Source organism: Mauremys mutica, chromosome 5, assembly GCF_020497125.1.
Source record: "Mauremys mutica isolate MM-2020 ecotype Southern chromosome 5, ASM2049712v1, whole genome shotgun sequence".
Lineage (NCBI taxonomy): Eukaryota > Metazoa > Chordata > Testudines > Geoemydidae > Mauremys > Mauremys mutica.
Window position 1 is genome coordinate 4,609,906 of NC_059076.1, and position 14,090 is coordinate 4,623,995.

A 14,090-nucleotide genomic window follows, 5' to 3' on the forward strand; every position below is an offset into this window, starting at 1 on the left:
GATCACTCTGTTTCTCTGGGCAGCAGGGGTGCGTGGGAGGGGCTGCCCACTCCCGGCCCCTTGGCGGGGGGGGGGGGGGCTATGTCGGGGGGGAGGGGCTGCCCACTCCCAGCCCTGGGCGGGGGGGGGGGAGCTATGTATGTGGGGGAGGGGCTGCTCCACTCCTGCCCAGCAGGGGAGGTATGTGGGAGGGGAGGGCTACCCCACTCCTGCCTGGGGGGGGGGGGTGTCGGGCGGGAGGGGCTGCCTACTCCTAGCCCTGGGCAGGGGGGCTGTCCGGGGGGGAGGGGCTGCCCACTCCTGCCCAGCGGGGCAGTAACGGGGGGGAGGGGCTGCCCCACCCCTGCCCAGGAGGGGCTGTGTCCAGGAGGAGGGGCTCCCCCACTGCTGCCCAGCAGGGGGCTGTCCGGGGGGGGGGGAGGGGCTGCCCACTCCAGCCCAGCGGGGGATAACGGGGAGGAGGGGCTGCCCCACTCCTGCCGGGGAGGGGGGCTGTGTCCAGGGGGGAGGGGCTGCCCCACTCCTGCCGGGGGGGGGGATGGTGTCGCGCGGCTGCTCCGCAAGGCACCAGCGGGGGCCGAGCTCACGCGCTAGGCTGCCGCGGATCACGCGGAAGCCGCGCTCCCATTGGCTGGCAGGTCGGGCTCGGCGCGCTCCCATTGGCTGCGGCGGGGATGGTCTGGTCCGCACGGAGCTCGGGGCTGACTAGGGCCGCGACGCGGTGTTGCCCCGCCCCCGCCATCCCGAGCCTCGGTCGGCAGCCTCGGCCCGCCGGAGCCGGAGCCGGAGCCGGGCTGAGCGCGCCCCGCCGGACCCATGCGCCGCGCCAGGTACGGAGCCGGGGCCGGGCCGGGGAGCTGCGGGGGGGGCCCCCCCCCGGGGAACGGGCGAGCCTGGCCGAGCCCGAGCGTGGCCCCGCACCCGGCAGCGAGCGGCAGGCGGGCTCGGGTCCCGCCACAGCGGCGGCGGCGGCGGCAGCGTTAAACCCCCGGCCGCGTGCGGGCCTCGGGGCGGCGCGGGCAGAGTCCTGGCTCCGCTCGGCCCCGGGGCGAGCCTCGCCGCCTGGTTCGGGAGGGGAGCCCCTGGGCCCCGGCCGCGTGGCGGCTGCCGGGGGTCTCTGCGGCGCGGCGGCCCAGGAGTCGTTTGCCCACAACCAGTATTTCGGCTTGAGAGCGGGACAAGTCCCGTCTGCAGAGGAGGGGAGGGAGCGGTGTCCGTAGCGCACTGGAGCCTGGCTCTGCCAGGGGGGGGCACCTGGGGTCACAGCAGCGGCGGCGGCTTCCCAACGGTCGGCAAGTGGTCAGAACCGCGGGGACAGTTTATTCTGCCGGGTGGGTTCACCCCCACAGTAGCAAGTGGGTTTTAGGGAAGGTGACGGGTCAGTTCTAGAAACCCCTCGGACTCCACAGACTTAGAGACTTGGCGAAATGCAGAGCTGGAAGGGGCCTTGAGAGACCATCTCCTCCAGCCCCCTGGGTTGGGGCAGGGCCAATTATACTTACACTTTCCCTGACACATGTTCAGGTCTTTGATTCTTTTGATTTGGGTTCAGATCTAAGCGTGGAACTTAGACTTGTGTTAACTGTTTGATCTAGCGGTAAGTGTCCATTTGATCTGCCAGTAGCTTTTTATATTAATGACAGCTAACAGAACGCTGGGCATCATTAAGAAAGGGATAGATAAGAAGACATAAAATATCATGTTGCCTCTATATAAATCCATGGTACGCTCCTTCAAGATGTGAGCACCCCGTCTCAGAAAAGAGACTGAATTGGAAATGATATTATGGAACAGCTTCCATATGAGGCGCGATTAGTAAGACTGGGACTTTTCAGCTTGGAAAAGAGAGGACTAAGGCGGATATTATAACCGTCTATACAATCATGACTGGTGTGGAGAAAGTAAATAAGGAAGTGTTGTTTACTCCTTCTCATAACACAAGCAGTAGGGGTCACCAAATAAAATTAATAGGTAGCAGGTTTAAAACAAACAAAGGGAAGTATTTTTTCACACAGCACAATCAATCTGTGAAACTCTTTGCCAGAGGGTCTTGTGAAGGCCAAGACCATAACAGGGTTCAAAAAAGAACTAGATAAATTCATGGAAGATAAGTCCATCGATTGCTATTAGCCAGAGTGGGCAGAGATGGTGTCCCTAGACTCTGTTTGCCAGAAGCTGGGAATGGGCGACAGGGGATGGATCACTTGATGATTCCCTGTTCTGTTCATTCCCTCTAGGGCACCTGACATTGGCCACTGTTGGAAGACAGGATACTGGGCTAGATAGACCTTTGGTCTGACCCAGTATGGCTGTTCTTATGTTCTATTGTTGCCTCTCCTGTAGGATCTTAAGGGATTCACTTTGTGGGCTGCTCCTTCTGAGGCATCTGAAAGCGTACTGGATTGCCATTGCATGTGGTGTCTTCAGAGGGTTTCACTTTGTTCCTGTTCTTGTGTGGAGTCACTGTTGATAGGGAGAAGTATTTGGAGGTCTGATCATCTATTGAGGGTCTGTGCTCTTTGCCAGAATGGCTTGCAACTTCTGGGTCTCACTAGATTCATCATTGTTCCCAGATGACACGGATGGTCTATGGTGTTTCATCTATGGCTGGCCAGGAGATGTGCAGTCATTACTCGCTAGTGCAGACCTCCCAGTGATCAGATGCTTTGGTTACCTTCAAGCTTCACTGCTGTGTTACATTCTGAATAGGACTAGTCCTCAAGCCCACAGGAAGACTCCTGGTCTTCTAGAACACACCTGTCCCTCTCTGCCTCATGAGGCATGCATGAACATAACACCCAGAGTCACTGCTCTGGCTTTTCGCTCACTTGCAGGTGGGCTTGTAGGTGGTGACAACCTTTAAAGACCTTGAGTGGCCTTAAATTCTTATGTGAATTCTTCATTAGAATAGGTAACGTGGATGAGAAGTACTTGTAATCACAACCTAAGGCTTTGTGTACACTACCACTTTTGTGGGTATAATTTATATGTCATTTAGGGGTATTGAAAAAAACAACCCTCTGAATGACATAATTTTCACCGACAAGCACTGGTGGTGCAGCCAGCACTATGTCAGCAGGAGATGCTCTCCTGCCGGCATAGCTAGTGCCGCTTGTTGGGGATGGTTTAATTATGTCGATGGGAGAGCTGTCTCCCGCTGGCATAGAGCGGCTACACGGGAGATCTTACAGGAGAGCAGCTGCATTGGTACAGCTATGCCACTCTAAGGTCTCTAGTGTAGACATGGCCTAAATTTCAATAATTCTGTAATTTAAGAGTTCCATCTTTTGAAAATCAATGCCTGTAAAGTCTCTGGGTGAAGTTCACCGACCTGTAGGCCACAATCTGAGATGCCATTTATTTTGTCCAGGATTTGATTTAATGTTTTTGTTTGTGTTGGTTCTTAATGACCTGTAACTGAAGCACCTCTGTTCCGGGGCGGTAAGTGTTGTAGAAACTAAGGTTATGTCTATACTACCTGCCGGGGATCGATTTATCACGTCTAGTCGAGTGCTCTCCTGTCGACTCCGGTACTCCACCAGGCCGAGAGGTGCAGGCGGAGTCGATGGAGGAGCATCAGCAGTCGACTCACTGCAGTGAGGACACCGTGGAGAGTAGATCTAAGTTCGTCAACTTCAGCTACGTGAATAACGTAGCTGAAGTTGCGTAACTTAGATCCAAATCGTCCCCCCCAGTGTAGACCAGGGCTTAGGGTATGTCTACATTGCCTATGTTACAGCACAGTCATGCTTTATCCCCGGGGGAGAGCTCTCCTGGCGATAAAGCGCTATCTATACTGGCACTTTTCAGCACTAAAACTTTTGTGGCTCGGGGGTGTTTTTTCACACCCCTGTAAAGTTTTAGCGCTGAAAGTGGCAGTTTAGACACAGCCTCAGTAGTAAATTCCCTCCTTCATAGAAGTGGTGTCCCCACAGTCTTTCTTCAAACTTTGAGACTCTAACCTGCATGCTGCCTCTGTTCAAACTAGCTTCTCCTAGACACTTCAGTAAAAGTTTTTCCAAAAAGTTCTTCAGGGCTGCTTGGCAGAGAAGTCAAAGTGATGGTAGTGAACAGTGTGTGGGTTCTCTGGTGCCTGGGAGCAAAGAGTGCTTAGTGCATTGTCTGTATGGTGACCTGCACTGCAGCAGTGCAAGCTTGACATTTTCTGGCAGCAGTGTTGAGTTTGTGGTCACACCCTGCCTATCCCCTTGTTACAGTGCTTCCTTTCTTGCAGATATATAAGGGGTGTGGTTGCTTCAGATTACTCTGGTCCCTTTTCTGAGAGCTTAGTTTTTGCCGTGTATCAATTGTTCATTGATAGTGGTAAGATTTTTAGCCTTGTTGGCCATTTAGTATCTGTCAGGATGTGCTTGGAGCTCATCATGTGCAATTGTGAGCTTCATTTTACTGGCTTCATGTTATGCTGTTCCTAGAATGACATTCAGCCCATTGCTGGCTGTCCTACCTACTGTTTGCTGATTTCCCGTGAGGAGGGGCATGTGTTGCACCATTGCTCTCCTACAGGTCATTGACTAACATCACTGTAGGGCCAGACTCCCAGAAGAGCTCTGTTCCCATTTAGATACCTAAATAATGGCTGGATTTTCCAAAGTAATTTATTTGTATCTGTGTTGCCGTGCTGCCTGGAGGTCTCTGAGATCAGAGTCCCATTATGCTGGGCACTGTACATAGACGTAGCGAGAGATAGTTCCTGCCCTATAAGAGCTTACCATCTAAATGGGCCCTTCCAATAAATGAAGAGATGTTGGTGCAAGTGAAGGATTTGTGGCTAACTCTAGCTTCTGTACTAGCTACATCTAGGGGAGAGGTGCTGTAGGTCCCAAGCCCTTGAGAAGGGATTTCAGAACTTCTGTTCTTCTCTTGTTCCAGACTCTCTGGTAGTTCCAGCTGCCCAAGAGAGGCCTAGACAATCTTCCCCTTTTCTGAGAGGATGAGAAGAAAAGGTATTGGAACTTCTCAAGAGACCATACCTATGGATCAACTGTATTTCAAGGCCTTGCCTACTCCTCTGTCAGTGTAGCTGTGTCTACCCAAGGGCTTTTGTCAGCATAACTGGCTGTGATTTTGGTTGGTTGGTGTGGTTTTTTTCCATCTCCCCTCTTTCCACACACACACACACACACACCGCCCTCATGACCAAAATAGATATGCCATCAAAACTTTGTTGTATATACCTGGCCCAAATGAAGACAGCTGATTACCAAGTGGTACTAGCATAATACTTCCTTACTTAGAATAAACTGCCCACTCTTCTGGACCTAACAGGCAGCATATAATATACCTGTAAAACTGTCTTCAACTTGTTTGTTGTCAGTATGCTTTCAAGATGCTTGCTAATGTTCGATGTTATATTAATCTGTTGCAGACAAACCTTATTTCTGGATCTGTACCAATATAATCAGAGACTGTTGACAAACCTGGATTTAAACAGTTTTGTTTCCATGTTTGCTTATAAAGCTGGAGTGGGAGAAAGGGCAGGAGTATTTGCTCAGAGAAGAGGGTGAAACTGGCAGGGTAATATAGTTTCAAAGTCTTTGGGGTGGTATTGAAAACTGGGCGATTGAGCTTCAAACTTTCTTTAAAAGAATGAAGATATCAAGTTGTCAGTGTCCCTTTAAAGACACTTTTCCTGCATTCTTGTAGTTGAACACTTCCTGTGTTTTCCAAAGCTGAGTTTGTGGGCATCTTTCCAGTAACAGCTATTCACTGAATCACTTTTAAAGATCCAAATGTTTTAAAACCTGAGACAGTTCATTAACCTTACTGTAAATCTCTGACTTAAATGAAAAGCTTCCCCATTCCTTTTAGGGTTGTTCAACAGAGTCCCACCCAGCATTCTTGGACTTTGAAGCAAGTGCCCCAAGGTCAATCCAGAGCAAAAATTCACATCTTGAGGTATAAAATCGTAACTGAAAATTGCAGGCAGTTCAGTAGATCTGGCCTTGTGACTTTTAATAGCTTAAATAGGATGCATCATGAGGTTTGACTTCTAAACACCCTTAGGTTGAATGTCCCCAAATGGCTTTTTGATAGAAAAACTTTTTATTAAATAATACAGTATATCCTTCATTATCCAGATATTGCCAGGGACATTGAGGCTGCAATTATTAGTTTCCTCAAATACTAATGAGGTTTAACTGTAATGAGACATGACCCTGTAATGCATCTGAGACTGGTTGAAGTAACAGGCAGTTGTGAATATTTGTGGCTGTATTGTTTTGCAGGATGAAATTGCACATACAAACAATAGCTTCGTGTGTGTAAGTAGAGGCTTGGCATGTACAGCAGAGCAGAGAATGCACACGTGGATTTAATGCTGTTCTGTGAGGCTTGCGGCACTTTAGTCGGATTTGAGCTGTGTTGGGCTATGATGAGGAAGCAGAGGAGGAGCTAGTTGCTGGAGTGCACTTCTGCACTCAGGTCTTGACACGCATTCTGAATAAACAGAAGTCCTTGTTGAATGCAACTTACAGATGAAATATTTTGATGCTGTTCTGAAGAAGGGCTGATGTGTAGACATTTTTCTGTAAGGAGCATAGTTCTTGGCCTGAGTATTGTAATTGTAAGGTACTAAGGTTCTAAATAGCCGTTGGCAGCCTTGATCTCTCATTTATCCCTGGTTCTCTCTAAACAACCGCTGTTGTGAGGCTGCGGTCTCATTTAGAGATTGGCCCGTAGATTTTGATTTGGGAGTGGCAGGAGAGGAGTCATTGAATTTTTTTTAAAGGAAAAGTTCTTCATTTTAAATCACGTGTTAAATAAAATCAATGGGCTATATCGTGCTTTATCAATCCTGTATTCTTCAGGGCTCGAAGAACAAACAGTTCATCCCCGGCAAGTCGGACTCTTCCCCAATGCATGTGTCATTTGAATCTAAGCAATAGGCTGTCAGTGTACAATTGTTTCCAGTTCTGATGTTTGCAGGGAAGAACCTTTGAGTGTGAACAACATAATAATGCAGACACAGCTCCAGTGCTACTATCTTTGCACAGTTAGGTGGGGGAAGGAAGATGGCTGCTGCTGCTGTTTGTAGTAGGTGGGGGCTACCCTCCCAAATGCCCTGTAGCAGGAGACATGGGGGAGGGGAGGGGCAATGACTCTGTCTAGAAGAGGGGCCGTTGATGATACCCAGCCACCCCAGTAGAGTATTCTAGATGTGTGCCGAGACATTGCCTTCCCCCACCACGAACATTGCTTTGCTGTCTAAGCAGGGGGTTCCTGCCACCCAGGCAGAGAATTGTGGGAGAGGAAGGGCTCTAGTGGATGGTGGCAGGTGGGGCCGTTTGCCCTGGGTGGAAATTCCTGCTGTAATGGTAGGGGGCCCTACCTGTGAGAGGGGAGGCTCTCTGGAGGCCTGGCAGGAGACACCCGCACCCTGAATGCTCTCTGCTTGGTGGGGTGGTGTCCGCAGGCCCTTGGTACTGAGTGGTGGACAAGAGGCCTGCAGGCACTGGTTTTCAGGCTGGCTACGGCTTCCTTGGATTCCCCATGCCCAGTTCTGGACCTGGCAGGGGTCTTCTCTGGACGGAAGAAGTCCTTAGTGCACCTGCTTTGCTGCAGAAGGTTTTGTGGGGCCAGCATCAATTGATTTCCTGAGTGGGGTGCTGCCTTGCACCTAGCTTGGTTACTGAGTGGGCGACTCCCTGGATTGAGGGAGGTGGTATTAATTTGGGGCTTGGAGTTCAGTCAGTGGGGACCCTGGGCCAGATACTGGTGAGCACACAAACAGCAGGAGCCTGTAAGATTGAGATTTGGCTTGGGTGGGGGTGGCTCTTGGCACCAGTGGTGGTTTTTTTTTTTTTTTTTTTAAATAGCATGTTTAGCTTGCTAAAGGTCCCTTTGGTTTTAATTGAATGTAATTCCCGATACCATTAAGTGCACATATCCTGTGGAGCTGCACGTACCCTGCTGTATCTGCTAGCCTTTTCTGGGGACTGGGTCTAGAATACTTCCATGCTACACTGCTCGGTGCCCTGCCAAAATGTCACTGATCATCTCAGTGACCATTTAAAATGAGTATTTATACATATATATTTATCCATTATTTCCTGAATCACCATGGCCTTAAAGTAATATTGGATGGGACAGGAAAGCTTGAGCACCATGTGTTTAGTGTCGGTAGCCCATGAGATAATAGTATCAAACCTTAGGATCACATTCATATTACCATTTTGCCAGTGTCTCAAGAACAGAGCTAGATCTACTGAGTATCATGTTGTATAAGGCATTCATCTCTAACCTCAGTGTTCATGAGAACATTGGCTGCTCAAAATCATGCCAGAAGGGTCTGAGGAGGGAAGCATATTGAAATAACCTGATTTTTTAAGTTTGGGGGATGACACCAAACTTTGTCATTTCTTATGACAACTCTTCAAGTTATCATAAAGTCTAGTGTCTATGGTTCTGCTGTGATTCTGTCCCCCTAGAGGTCATGTCAGTTCCATACTGCTACTGCTGATGAAATATGCAGTTCCTGTTTCTGCATTTAAAGGAAGCTACAGCTACCCAGTGAAGTGGAGAAAATATCAGACTCTCTTGGGGTGGAGACCACAGCAGAAATATAATATTTAATTGTATTTAAGTTAGTGAAACTTCTGAAATTTTACATTAACTTCCATTGTTCATTTAACCATAATACAGCACAGCCATTCAGGGGGTGGGATGGGGAAGTAAAGCACTATACTTAGGTTTAGTATTTTGCAACCTATCATGACAGAGCAGAAGAAATATTCCCTGGGTCAGTAAACATTTTTAGTCATGGTCCTACAGCCTGGATTCATTTAAAGATGGTTGTTATCTGCACAGTATTTAACAAACAAAATGGTTTATGCAGTCAGAATAGAGGAAATGCAATATAAAATCCCAGTTTACTCTTCTCGTTCTCTGAATGCTTTGCTTTTAACGCTTGTCATTGGTAATTATTGCAGGGGAATGAGGGGGCAAGGTGTGCTCCAGAAAAAACCTATTCAGCAGCTGGCTGTATGTAGCAGAAATTGAAGTTCAAAAGGAGCTCATGTCCCAGCATAATAAAGTTTTCTTGTTGCTTGCTTATGCTCCTTTTCAGGTCATATAATTATGTGATGAAAACTCACCTTTCCCCCCCTCTTTCTTTCAGAATACTGGACTACTTTGCTCCTACACCAGCAATGGCTGTGGACATAGCCATGCAGCTGTATCTGTGTTCTCCACCCTTGAGAAGAGAGAGATTTGCTTGTAAAATTGCTCCAAAGGCAAACAAACCATTACGTCCCTGCATTCAGAACAGCAAGGCTGAGTTCAGTGAACCTGGAGAGGCGGCAACATCTCTCCGGGGAAATAGGGTGAAAAAGAGAGTTTCTTTTGCCGATAGCAGAGGCTTGGCTCTGACAATGGTTAAAGTGTTTTCAGAGTTTGATGACCCGTTAGATATTCCATTCAACATCACAGAGTTAATAGACAATATTGTGGGTCTGACGACAGTAGAGAGAGACAACTTTGTCTTGGATTTCGTACAGCCTTCTGCAGACTACTTGGACTTCAGAAATCGCCTTCAGACAGATTTTGTCTGCCTGGAAAACTGCATGCTAAAGGATAAAGCTATTGTGGGCACAGTGAAGGTTAAGAATCTTGCTTTCGAGAAGACTTTGAAAATCAGGATGACATTTGACACTTGGAAAAGCTTCACAGACTATCCGTGCCAATATGTCAAGGACACTTATGCAGGTTCAGACAAGGACACGTTTTCCTTTGATATCTGCTTGCCAGAGAGAATTCAATCCCATGAAAGAATCGAGTTTGCAGTCTATTACGAGTGTGATGGGAAAGTGTACTGGGACAGCAACAGAGGCCTGAATTACAGGATCATACAGTCTGAACTGAAATCTGCTCGGGAAGTCTCGCAGCCTCAGGCTGGACCTGATTTTGGCATTGCCTTTGATCAGTTTGGAAGTCCGAGGTGCTCCTATGGCTTGTTTCCTGAGTGGCCTAGCTATTCAGGGTATGAAAAGCTAGGGCCTTACTACTAATGGAGGAACTGAGTCTTGATTTTCTAACTGGTGCTGTGCCTGTTGCAAGCTTGGGAATTGGCCTGAACGTGAAGTTTGCTAAAGGGCTGGATAAATGACACTTTACATGGCTCTGCAAAGCTCCATTGGGGTAAAGCAAGATGACTGTAACGTTCAGTGATCGCAAGTGGTTTTAATACCAGCTAAACAAGTGTCTTGTGCATCATGATAGTTACCCCCCAGATTCAACACTTGGAAACAGTTTGGTAGAATGGGAGACCTCACTATGGCTTCTGCCCAGTGCTGCTAGTCCTCTTCTGTATAATGCTGCTGATCTCCTCCAGTTAAACACTTACTACTTCAGTGATTGCATTGTTCACTTAGGTATGTAGTAGTGTCTTGTGTTGCACATTAGGGTTGTTATAGGCTTGAGTATCTTAAAGAGGGAGGCTTTTTTAACTATGCTCTATCATTTCTGTAGCACTATGCAAGTTGGCTTTGCTAGAAGACTATTTGACAGGTAATTTATACATGACAGGAGATATTAAAGCTAAACTAGCTTGCTTATGGCAAGGGGGGGACATGAATGTCCCTTTCTCTCTGACCTTGTTACTGTGCTGGAGCCTTTTGGTTAGAGATGGAAAAGATTCTAGAAATGACACAATAACCATGACTAGAAGCTTCGCCTCATGCCACATTAGGAGATATCTGCATTTATAGGAAGATACTGGTATGCTTAGTCACCAGTTCATCTGTAAGATATATATCTTTTTAAATATAATTTGTGTAGTAAATTCATAGGGATTGCCCATGTTGAGTTGAATTTGTTTTTCCTTTAGAACTGTGTAGTATCCTTGTAGCTTTGGGGATAAATCCTTTGACTCATCAAGTGTTTTAAAAACCATTTTTACTGGAGGGGACGAGCTCTTTGTCTGCAACTGTTGATATGCCCAGAAAGTCTTCCAGCCTCCCTAGCGCCCTAGAACTACTTGGGGAGTAACACTGAGGATTTTTTCTTTTTTTTAATTTTTAATCTTGCAGGTGCTGAAAGATCACCATTCTGTTCTCAATATGTATCTCTATTAACTGCCTTACTGTGCCTGGGGAGTGCAGCAGCTCCTACTTTTAGTGCTAATGTAAAATGAGCTTTCATTCTGTTAAGAAACCGGGTGCCAAAGGGTTCATGCATGAGTCTGCATGGACAGTAAGTACACTGCATGTTTGTGAATTTGTTGTTTCTGTAGTGGGTTTGAAATTTTGATAAACAGACCTCACTGCTGCTGTTTGTCATATCCTGTGAAGACAGCTTATTCGGGAGACTAACTTTTTAGTGCGGTGTGAGTGCCTTGGCTCAGAACTTTTTGTGTGTACAATATCACAGCAGTGGCTTCAACTACAAAGGTTTCTGAAATGTGACTGCTAGCTTTTAAAAAGTTCTGAACATTTGTATTAATCCAAGTCAACTGTTTTGTCTAAAACTTGTCTCACTAGAATGGATGTGTAGCTCTTTGTTCACTGTTTTCATGCTAGAATGGGTTCACTTAGATTGCTAGAACACCAGCCTTGCACTGTAATTACATACTGAGCTGTCACATCTGTACCTTGTATTGACATTGTAGAAGCTATCACAATTAAGTGCACGCATTGGCCTTCAGTGCTATTTCCATACAAAATGTAGTTCTGCCAAAGAAAATGGATCTCTCAAGGGCATGAGATGCCATCATTGCTCTTGTTGAAAAGGAAGATCTGTTGTGGTAGAGGGGAGAGTACCATGGCTTGTTTTGGAAGTGAGGTGAATTGCAAAGAACAGTCATTTTAGGTACTGCCAGAGAGAATGTAGCTAAATTACTCACTGCAATCATTAAGCCAATGTCTTGCTATTTGAGCAGAATAACTTATTTCAGATATTTAAATGGAATAATTCAAACGGGATTTAATATTTCCAGATATTCTATTTTTCTAGAACACAAACGTTATACTTGGCACATACCCAGTATTTGTGTGGGGAGGGCACAGGAAGAAGCAAATGGCTATGCTAGTCTCCAGAATTCAAAATTGCTTTTTAAAACATCAATTTTTAAATTCTGGAGACCACAGTACAAAACATTTCTGCGCTGACCTATAATTTTAGGAGAAGATGTATCTGACCTTCTATTAGACATGATTAAGTAAGAACAATGAGCTTATGGGAAGAATGCATAGTTTTTTTTATCTTTGCATCAATGTATTGGGCCGTGGAAAGCATTATTGTACTCAGTCACTAATTTCAGGCATTAAATTGACGCTATGTGTATGTGTATGTAAACATGGGTTGCACAAGCTTCATTCACTAATTTGAAAAGTCTGTTTCCTGAATTCCATTTGATAAGTTAAATAGTGTCCTCCGTAAAGGTGTCTTTAGGAAAGACTTACCCAGGTTTGGTTTAAAATCATTCTTTGATTTACAAAGCTGGGCTGTGAATGAGTCAAGGGTTTAACTTGCCTAGGATTTAAAGGTATGGTTGTTGTTAGCTAACATGTTCTAAAAACCTAGTGTACAGCTTGCTTCATGTACTTCTAGCTAACACATTCTAGCACACCTTTAGATCCTAACCATGACACCCTAAAATGCAACAGTGATGTGAGAGTCTGTAGTGCCGTGGGTAGTAGTGTGCTTTTATTTCCTCCTTCTGGTGGTACAATGAAGGGGCCCTTGCATACCAGCCAATGGAAGCAATGGTGTACCGCAGTGAATGGGAAAAAGCTGTGGAAGTTGTGACATACACATTGACATTGTGTAAACATTGTGCTGGGAACTGTCTTTTTGACCAATGATGATTCTAAAACATAAAAAAGGTAACTTCTTGGAGCTTTCCTTTTCACACTTTTCTTTCGCCAATGGGAATGTAGAGGTGAGGCATTGCTGTCCTTCTTTTATGCCTGGAAGTGCCTTGTTAAGCTGTTTTTGCATGTTTGTGTCTTTTTAAATGTTTTTGTACACAAAGTTCAAGGTGAAAAAATGCACTTTATAATCACAAATGAATGGATTATTCTCTTAAAAGAACAATGGTTTGTTTTTAACTGAAAGTGAAAATAAAAGCAGAACTGAAGGTGCTTGGTTGTTATCTTTGTATTGTTGCCAGGAGACAGCACTTTCTTAAAGGGGGGTGGGGCATGAGGATGGGAACACCTGCAGATCAGACCAGCTCCTTTGGAGGGAGAGGGCAATACACATCAACATAACCACTTGCCATGGGAAGGAATTGCCTTTTCATTCAACCTTTTTCTGAAATGTTACTCATAGAACTTTTTTCCTAGTGGAGCTGTTGACTTCGAGGGCTCTGTCTGTCTTCTCTACTGCTTCAGTTGTATAATATGCAAAGTGCACTAGAAACACTAGCTATTCTCAGGAAGTATTTGTCATTCGGGGAAGAATAAAGGATTGATTATTCTTATCCCTAACTTTCCACCAGCTATATTAAGCCTTTTGGAGACTTCTCATTGTGGCTCAATCTATGAAGAAAACTCTATTTAGAGCACTTAATCTAATAAATGGCAATTAACTACTGCTTGACTTCTTATTTTACAATTAAAATTGCACATGTAAACTTGATGTTATCATGAGTTGTAATGTTTATCTTGCAAAGTGACTGCAGTCCCACACATACCATATGAACTCCCTTTTTTCTCTCTGAAACCAGAAATATACTGTGCATTAAAGTGGGCATTGGGAAGGTTTCTTCTTAATAATGCTAAGCTTTTCAGACTTTTCCAGCACTTCAGCTATCTACACGTTGTATTCTCCTGAGTCATAATGAGGTGTCCTCCAGATTCCTAGGATGTGGAAGTGAAAGATTCAAAAGTTAATGCTGGCTATCTGAATTATTCCCTCCGTGGATGCTACTTAACAGTGCTGAAGGCTAAAATTCAGAGTTAAGGAAAATAACCAGACCAGAAAACAAACTCTGGACTGGTGGCTTCATCTGAGCATAATGCTGGCTAGTCCTGCAGGAGTCTGCTGGTTGGGGGGAGGTATTAAATTGGGAAAAGCGACTTGCTCTCATTTCAATCAGTTTTCCTGGATTTATGGTATAAACACACAACTGA

At 45.9% G+C, this 14,090-nt stretch overlaps 1 protein-coding gene across 3 annotated transcripts; it reads left to right on the forward strand.

Moving 5' to 3' along the window:
* Positions 1–706: 706 nt before the first annotated feature.
* On the forward strand, positions 707–13,549 carry PPP1R3B (protein phosphatase 1 regulatory subunit 3B). 3 transcript variants are annotated; one of them, XM_045019384.1, is made up of 2 exons: positions 707–830; positions 9,137–13,549. In XM_045019384.1, the coding sequence occupies exons 1-2, from the start codon at positions 817–819 to the stop codon at positions 10,023–10,025; spliced, it is 903 nt and encodes a 300-aa protein (XP_044875319.1). In that variant the 5' UTR covers positions 707–816; the 3' UTR covers positions 10,026–13,549. The 3 variants fall into 3 exon arrangements, with proteins under 3 accessions (XP_044875319.1, XP_044875320.1, XP_044875322.1); XM_045019385.1 differs by lacking the exon at positions 707–830 and adding an exon at positions 1,508–1,597; XM_045019387.1 differs by lacking the exon at positions 707–830 and adding an exon at positions 4,945–4,964.
* The last annotated feature ends 541 nt before the right edge of the window (positions 13,550–14,090 follow it).